Raw genomic sequence first — 9,409 nt, 5'->3', positions numbered from 1 at the left:
AAAGAAGTAAAAAAAAAAAAAAAAGAGTGGCTGGGTTCCTTCCAAACCCCTTGTTGAATATATCTTGCAATTTGCAAATCAAGTTAGCACGTGCATTGGAGCAACCCTGTTAAGAGAGCACATCATAGTGATACAATACATTGTATATGGAGCTAATCCATATAATCAAAGATGCCAACTATGCACGTTTTAATTTAATTTAATGACATTATTACCTGCTACTGTTAACTCTCCTAAATTAATGATAAAAACAGTACATATTTTAATAAAATATTTCACCTACTATTCATTTATTTGCTACGAGACGCACGGTCGCACACTAGTGTATTGTACAATGTGAGGAAGAGTTATATATATACATTCATAGCTTGTTAGTAGTCGTTGTCTGTATTTTGTTTTTGGATTCACCCCCCAAAAAAGTGCCAGCACAGCAGACGAGTTTTTTCCTTTTTCCTCAACAATCCGTTAGAGTATTATAGAAAAGAAGAAGAAGGAGATGATGAATGAAGCCACTGATCCACCTCGTCGTGTTCTTCTCATATCTGCCGGTGCCAGCCACTCTGTTGCACTTCTTAGTAAGCACACCATCATCACTTCATTTTTCTTCTTCTTCAATTCGTATTTTGTCTCTCTTTTATGTTATGCTGCATTGCAAGCGTTCATTATGAACATGTTTCAAATATACAAATGTAGCAGCTATTTATATTAAAGCATTCCTATTGGATTTATTGATTTATATTCTTTGAATTTGTTGCAGAATGAGGTGTTAGTTGTTTGATTTTGTTTACAGGTGGAAATGTTGTATGCTCATGGGGGCGGGGAGAGGATGGACAGTTAGGTCATGGTGACACAGATGATCGTCTCTTACCGACAAAAGTGAGTGCCTTGGAGGGTCAAGACATAGTATCCATTACCTGTGGAGCTGATCACACTGTAGCACATTCTGTTTCAGGAAAGGGTGTATATAGCTGGGGATGGTACATTATTTATTCCTCATCTTTAACTCTAACCAATTCTTTACTTGTGTCTTTTTTCCCACAAATTGAACCCCGGTTTATGTGCAGGGGTGACTTTGGAAGGTTGGGTCATGGCGATCACAGCGACTTGCTGATTCCTCATCCAATTACAGCATTACATGGTCTCAAGGTAAAGCAAATTGCCTGTGGGGACAGTCATTGTTTAGCACTCACCACCAAAGGTGAGGTCCTCAGGTTTGTTCTTCTTCCCCAAATTTTATTATGATGGTATTGTGTTGACTATTGAGTGTGTATAGAAGAAAAAATATGCAATCAAAATAATAATTTTCAAAGTTGAGCTAGTTCTGAATTTCTAACATGTCATTATTTTGTGAACTTGAAGTTGGGGACGTAATCAAAATGGTCAACTTGGACTTGGGACAGCAAATGACTCTCTTGTGCCACAAAAAGTCCAAGAATTTCAGGTAATGTTTACAATTTTCAAAGTTGAAGCTTGTTTCTAAGAAAGAAAAAAAAACCCTATAGGAAACTAAGATTTAGAGTTAAGGGTTTATGAGTTAGAGTCTAGAATTAAAGATAAACACAACAATTTTAAAAAAGTTGGTTAACGTTGGCCGAAAAAAGTTGGTTAGCATTACTAAAAAAAAATGATTCCATGGATCACTTGGACGCATGATAACCATGTTGCAGGGAGTAGCTATCAAAATGGTTGCTGCTGGAGCTGAACACAGTGCAGCAATTACTGAAGATGGGGTTTTGTATGGATGGGGTTGGGGCAGATATGGAAACTTAGGACTGGGAGACCGCAATGACCGCTCAATACCTGAGAGAGTCACTGTTGATGTAACATGCTATTAATTATTTACATACTTAAGCATCATTATAGGTGTTAAGTAGTTGTGATGTACAATAGTATATGCAAGTGTGGGTGTTTTGCAGGGTGAGAAGATGATAATGGTTGCTTGTGGTTGGAGGCACACAATATGTGTGTCATGTAGTGGTGCAGTGTACACTACTGGATGGAGCAAATATGGGCAGCTAGGACATGGAGATTTTGAGGACTGTCTTGTGCCTTGCAGGATTCAAGCCTTGAACAAAATGTTCATTTCTCAAGTATCTGGTGGTTGGAGGCATACTATGGCACTCACCTCTAATGGGTTGCTTTTTGGTTGGGGTTGGAACAAGGTTACTTACTACTTTATTTCTTTCTGCCTTTCTAAATTCTCTACTTCTATTCATATTGAGCATTGTAATAACCTACCTGTTTGTTTGTGAATACTAGTTTGGACAGGTTGGAGTTGGTCACAACTTTGATTGTTGCTGTCCAATGCAAGTGAAGTTTCCGCAGGAGCAGAAAGTAAGTGAGGTTGCATGTGGTTGGAGGCACACAATCGCTGTTACTCAATCTGGAAATTTATATTCTTGGGGAAGAGGTGCAAATGGACAGCTTGGCCATGGGGAAACCATTGACCGGTATTGTAATTCCATGCCATGCTGCACATTATTAAGATCATAATATATAATAATGCGATCCATTCATCATGTATAGGAATTGCCCCATGATAATTGAGGCCTTGAGCTTTGACGGATCTTTTGGACAAAACATGGAATCCTCCTCAAACGAGTATCCATCATCAGGGAAAGGATCCTTTCCGCTATCAGAGAAATATGCAGTTGTTCCAGATGAAAATGTAAGTGTGTATAATACTAGTTTGAGTAAAGTGGATGTGTGAGTAAACGTTTTTTTTTATGATTGGCAGGGGAGGAAAAAGGCTATTAATTCAGGCATGGAAGAGAGGGTTGAAGTTGAAGTTGAAGCTAACGTCCCTCAATATACTCATCTCAGTACCAAAATGAATATGGATGGATCGAGTAACATTGAAAATGTGTGTGAATTTTAATTGTTCACTTATGCTGTCTAAGTTTCTCTACCTCCTTAGTCACTATATATATTTGATAATGTGAAGAACTGAAGAAACAACAGGGCATGCATGCGCCAGGCTCCTTTTATTGTTTTTACTTCCTTATATTGTTTTTTTTTTTTCTTAAACCCGTTGCAATGGATAAATGGGCCAAGTTAATTAATTAATTTAAAGGTAAATATGAGAAGCCTTGAGTGAAATCTCATCCGCATGGCCCATATAACAAATGTGAGCAAAATTTTCACGTTGGGGCCTTGGCCAATTTAGACGGAACTTTCTGCATTCTACATCGACTCCTTTGTACCCAAGACCAAAAATGAAAAGGCTATGAGGTTTTTAGGCTCACACTTTGAAAAAAAAAAACCGCTCTAGGCTAATCTTTCATCAATCTCCATACATTTCCACCAAAAACGATCATCAAAAGCTCTTTCTCCCAGACCATTTATTTTCTCAAAAGAAAAGAGATCGTTGGATTACTAAAAAAAAAATATCACAGCTATCATAATTTCATAATTAAACTATTTTATTTTTGACAAAACACATTCTCTTCATATATATGTGGATAAGGAAATAAATTTTAATATAATAAATATTTTCACAGACAATTTTGCACACAAACTTTACTTAATAGACATTAGACATTAGTATTTTGAGGTGAAAGAAGAGTGTGACAAAACCAAAGTGAATGTGAATATCGTGATAAAGTTAATTTTAAATTGATTGGTTACAATATCACGATTCACGAGTGACAGACCCAGGTAATTTTATCAGTGGAGACAAAAATGTGCAAAGTAAAAGTTAACTACGTGTGTGTGTGTGTATATATATATATATATATATATATATATATATATATATATATATATATATATAGTATTTTACATATTAAAAATTAATTTATCGTAGATTTAAGTTTTATTTAAAAATTTATTGTTGGTTAAGGGTGTGTATAGCTCGACCCAACTCAAACATTTTAAGAGTTAATTTGGCGTGATTTTACTGGGTTTAGGATCCGGTAAGAGTCTTAAAAGTAGACCCGGTCATTATTTTGGGTCGGGTCCGGATCAAGACAAATCCAACTTCACTCGACCCATGTAGTTTTAGAGTAATGTGTATTAAATTATTGCCATTTAAAGTATTTATTTATGTATTAGGATATTCTGTACTTATTATATATAAGAAGGACGATGCATATGTACTCAAAGTCCATATATATAATATTGTTGACTTAAGAAATTAACTAACATAATTGATGATAACAAATATTAGATTATTGGGCTAATTACCCAATTATTTTTTTATTATTCTAGTTGAGTGATGCAGGCCAAAAATCAATATACAATAGCAGCACAATTAAATGAAAATAAAAACAAGGCTGGTGGGCTACAAATCAATAGAAGCCCAAAGAAAACAAAGCAAGGAACAAACGGGCTGAACTTGAGATGATAACCAACCCAAGCCCGATCTCATCTCTCAAGCTAATCCCTCCAATTTGCTTTCACCAAAAGCAACGTTCACATTTTTCCTCTTGGTCAGAAATCACAGAAGTGAGAGAGAGCTTAGTTCCTAAGCTATTCACCGAAAAAGAAAGAAAGAGAAGGTTAAGAAAGAAAGGTTGAAGTCTAATCACCCACATCAAACTGTATCTAGAGAAGTCAGAAACTAAAGGTGATTTATTTTCTTCTACATGCATCTCATTTTCTTCTCTTCATCTTCAACTCTCTGCCACCCCAAATTGGGATACATGGGAAAGATGATCTCTGTTCAACACTACTGTGAATCTATGGTCAAATATGTGTCTGGGTTTACCATTGAAAATATTTATTTCTGCTTTCCTGTGGCTTTCGGTCAACAAAAAGTGTCAGAACCAAAGTTCCTATTTTGAGGATTAACTGGAAAAAGTAAGATGGTGAGTTGGTGAAACACACAACTCGAGGATTGAATTAGGAGAGAGCAACTCAACAACATGCAAGGAGATACAAAAGAAGATTTTTCATGATTCTGAAGTTAAGGAGAGATATCCAGTGTTTTGAGGTTTATGTTCTGAGAAGAGTTCTCTGAAGAAGTTCATCAAATTGGACAGTGCTTCTTAGTCAAATGGGCATTCCGCTAGAATGAAGAACTAAATCAGAGGTAAGCAAATCTGGTTCATCACATAGCAAAGAGGTTGTTGAAGCGTCAATCTCCTTCATGGTTTACAGATTGTAATTTTCTTTTCAATGTTTATCTTTCTGTAATTTCTTGAGGTAAAAGGCTGAATGAGAGAGTCATTGAAAGAGTCTAAGAGTGGAAAGAGGTAGAGAGATACACTTGAGTAAAAAGTCTAAAGTGATTTCAGATTTTTTTAGGTTGAGTCTGTGTCTTATATCTTGTACCAGTGAGGTACTCCTTTTTTAGTTGGGTTAGCACTAAGAGTAAAGAGTTAGGTATTAGCATAACCAAATCAAGTTAGGTTAGAACTTGAGAGTGAAAGGATTGTATCAATCCTGTGGAATTAGTGTATGTAATACTTTAATTATAGTGAAAATTTTGCCACTGTTGTGGTGGAGACTGCATGTAGGTTGTATTGCACAAGGCAACTGAACCAGGATACATGATGGTGTCAGTTTCTCTCTTTCCTATTCTGTTCTGTTTTCTGATATTCATGAGACAAAAATAAATTGTCTCATAAATTTTCTGCTACTGAGTTCAAACAGATTCAGATTGAAAGTTTGTTTTAAAAGGGTTATTTCATTAAAATAAAAGAAGGTCATAGATTCAACCCTCCCTTCTCTAAGCCTTCTACAACCTTCAATTGGTATCTAGAGCCAAGGTCTCAAGAATCAAGCTTCACCGCTTGGAGCAAAAGTCCAATGGTGAACAACTTGGGCACAAGCACAGTTGCCTATACTTTAACTGAAGGCCAGTCAAACAACAGGCCACCCTTCTTCAACGGAAAGAACTATGCCTATTGGAAGGAGAGGATGAGGATCTTCATTCAATCCAATTATTACAACATATGAAAGATTGTTGTGAGCAGCCCCAAGATTCCAACAAAAATAAGTGTTGATGGAGTGGTGACTCCAAAAGAAGAAGTCGAATGGAATGATGATGACAAGAAGAAAATGGAGCTGAATGCTAAAGCCATTAACCTTCTTCACTGTGCTATCAGCTTTGAAGAGTACCGAAAAGTGTCTAGGTGCAAGACAGCCAAAGAAATTTGGAAAAAACTCCAGGTTACACACGAAGACACTAAACAAGTAAAAAAAACGAGGATTGATATGTTGGGAAAAGAGTACGAGATGTTTAATATGAAGGATGGAGAAAGCATTAATGAAGTGTTTGAGAGATTCTCAATCATAATCAACAACCTTGATGCTATGGGAACAACCTACTCAGAACAAACCCTAATGAGAAAACTCCTTAAAAGTCTCACAAAAGAATGGAAAACCACTGCCACTGTCCTAGCCGAGAGCAATAACCTAAGCCCTATAACCTATGATGAGTTGAAAGGAAAACTCATTGCCTATGAAGTCACACACACAAACCCGGACTCAAAGAAAAAGGGAATAACCCTAAAGTCAAAAATAGAATCAAAAGAGAGCGAGTCTAGTGATGACATTTCAGATGATGAACTTATGTTTTTTGTTAGGAGACTTAGAAGGATAATGAAGAACAAAGGCAAAGACAATGGTTCAAGCTCAAAGGATTACAAGAAGGACTTGAGTAAGGTGACTTATCATCATTGTAAGACCCGGTTAATTAACGGCTAATTAACCCATAAATGAGAATTTATTCTAGAAAGCCTAAAATGTGATTTTTATGGCTAAATGTGATAGAGGAGACTGAGACGAGAATTTTGGTACCAATTTTATAGAATTCGGACCAAGATTGGACCGAACGGGCCAAACCGGGCCAATTGGACCCAAAGTGGGCCCTTGGCCCAACATAACTTAACCAAAACCCTAGTTTTCAGCACTCTCTCTCCTCATTTGTTACACACACAAGCTGAAATTAGAGAGAAAGGGAGGAAGAACACTCTCTCAAGTTCTCTCCCTTGGTTGATCTTCAAACCACCATAACTTTTGATCTAGAGCTCCGATTGCCGCCCCGTTTGCGGCCACGCGTTCACCGCGGAGAGCTCTACAAAACCCATACAACCAATCTTGAGGTAAGCCACGTGTTGCTGTTCGAAATCTCAGCCCTTATTTTCGAGTTTCATGGGTAAAATGTTGAGATTTTGGGTTCTTTGATGTTATAGGACCCAACTCTCTTGAAGGAGAAGGTTAATCTTGTCTCCTTGGACCTTGGGTGTGGTAAGATTCTCAACCCTAGTGTGATTTGTGATTTTATGATGTTTGGGTTTTGAGATGTTGTGTATGGGTATGATGGTTGTGGCTTAGGTTGTGTATATGTGTATATTGGAGCTTGATTGGTGACCTTGAAAAGCTTGGAAAGGGTTTGGTGGTGAAAAATCTATTCTTGAAGGTGTTGAGGCCTTGAGAGCTTGTGGATAAGTGGTTTGGAAGTGCTCCAGTGGAGCTTGGGAAATTCGGCTAAGGTATGGTTTCGGTTTCCCGTATCTAATATGTAATGTGGTAGGAAATACTTAGGCTAGAGGCCCTAAGATAGGCATTGAATGGTTGATGTTGTTAAATGATTGAGATATATTATGTGGTCATATATGTGATGATGATTATTGATGCCTTGGTGGTGTGATGTATGAGAAATATGCATGTTGTGATATATGCTTGATGATTGGTTATGGTTGAATTGTGGGTTGAACCATGTGGATGGTGAGTATGATATTGATTATGTGCAATGATGGTTTATTGGAATTGATGTTGTTGAGAATTGGCATGAGTAATGGTATATGATATGTCAATATGTTTGAGTTTGAGCCACTTGGGTGAAGTGGGGGTAAAATGATGTGATAGTGATTTTGGTAATTGTGGTAATGTGTCAATGTGTGAGTTGAGGAGGCTTGATGTTGAGTTTGATACATTTTGATTGTTTTCAAAGAAAAGGGATGAAATTGGCATGTTTTGATTGATTTTGAAAAGAGTTGAAAATGGTTTGTTTTGAAAATGGCATATTGTGGTTTTGTATGAAATATGGTTTTTGGGCATACTTTGACGGGACATAACTTGGACTACGGATCTCCGTTTTGTACCAAATCTGTTTAGAAATGAAATTGGATCCGGGATGTCCATGCCGTTCGAAGAACGGGTGAAAAACGATTTAAATTGAGGAAGTTATGTCCGTCGGAAGATTGGGGTCTAGATCTGTGAAATTCTGCAGCTTTTAACTTAGAAAATTTTTTGCAGAATGACCCCTTGCGCGTGGGCGCACCTGGCGCGTACGCGCCGATCTTCCGAAAAGTGCCATCCACGCGTACGCGTGATGTGCGCGGGCGCGCCGATTGTGCTGCACCCAATGCCCAGCCATTTTCCCGAGAGTTATGCCAGAACTGTGCCGGTGTTGTGCCTGGGGCACGAGAACACCCGCGCGTACGCGTGGTTGACGCGTGCGCGCCGATGGGCAAGTTTGGAATCCACGCGTTAGCGTGCATGACGCTTACGCGTCGATGAGTTTTTGAGGCCATCCACGCGTGCGCGTGGAGTGCGCGTACGCGCGGCCCTGTTTTCATCCCAAAGTTGATTTTTGAGTTTTAAAAGCCAAATCTCATACTTCTAAGCCTCCGATCTCACCATTTATGTCTTAAATCATTATGGCATATCTAGCTATTAAAAAGGGGCTAGTGAATGAGGTAACTTGCGAGTGAAGCAAGGGGAATATGAATGATCAATGAGGATCAAGATGATTATGTGAGATGCGGAGGATGGTGGTGGAAGTGCTTGTGATGCCATGGGCCGAAAGGCTATAATTGTTAATGAAATGGCTGGTTATGGAATTAACCGTGAGCCGGAATAGCTGTGTATGCTATGAATATTGGCTGGTTCTGGATTGAACCGTGAGCCGGAATGGCTGATATGGATGTTGATCCATGGATGAGAATTCATGCATGTTGATGCTGAATTATTGATAATTGTGAAATTGCACTTCCACTATCTGAGGTACGAGTTTCCTTGGGTAGTAGCAGTGGCTAGCCACCACGTGCTCCAGGTTGAGACTCGAAGCTCTGTTAACCCTATGTTGTAAGTGTGGCCGGGCACTGTGAAAAGCCCGGATGAGCTCGAACCCCCGTAAATATTCACCAGTGAGGGTGATGGATATGGATCATGTTTATGATCAAGTTTATAACGAGTATAACTCGAGTTTGGGGATGCGCGACAGAGGGACAGTCCAATGGTTAGCGACCAGGACTTGTCGGGTTGGCTCTATAACCGACAAGATGATATCATCGGCCACTAGGGACAGGCATTCATCATATGCATACTATGTGAATTGTTTGAGATTGCCTATTTAACTGCATATTACTTGTTAATTGTCTAAATGTCTTAACTGCTCCTATTTGTATATTCTCTGTCTGATATAACTGTGTTTGATATATTATACTCCTGCTGGTGG

The 9,409-nt window shown here is 38.4% G+C and overlaps 1 protein-coding gene across 1 annotated transcript; it reads left to right on the top strand.

The window, feature by feature from the left end:
- The first annotated feature begins 323 nt into the window (after positions 1-323).
- On the top strand, positions 324-3,184 carry LOC130969462 (ultraviolet-B receptor UVR8-like). The gene is made up of 9 exons (XM_057895195.1): positions 324-575; positions 791-977; positions 1,065-1,211; positions 1,360-1,441; positions 1,668-1,820; positions 1,917-2,162; positions 2,260-2,450; positions 2,527-2,668; positions 2,738-3,184. The coding sequence occupies exons 1-9, from the start codon at positions 497-499 to the stop codon at positions 2,876-2,878; spliced, it is 1,368 nt and encodes a 455-aa protein (XP_057751178.1). The 5' UTR covers positions 324-496; the 3' UTR covers positions 2,879-3,184.
- The last annotated feature ends 6,225 nt before the right edge of the window (positions 3,185-9,409 follow it).

Source organism: Arachis stenosperma, chromosome 3 (genome assembly GCF_014773155.1).
Source record: "Arachis stenosperma cultivar V10309 chromosome 3, arast.V10309.gnm1.PFL2, whole genome shotgun sequence".
Lineage (NCBI taxonomy): Eukaryota > Viridiplantae > Streptophyta > Magnoliopsida > Fabales > Fabaceae > Arachis > Arachis stenosperma.
Note: the sequence above shows the minus strand (reverse complement) of the source record. Positions and strands in the feature narration are given on the sequence as shown.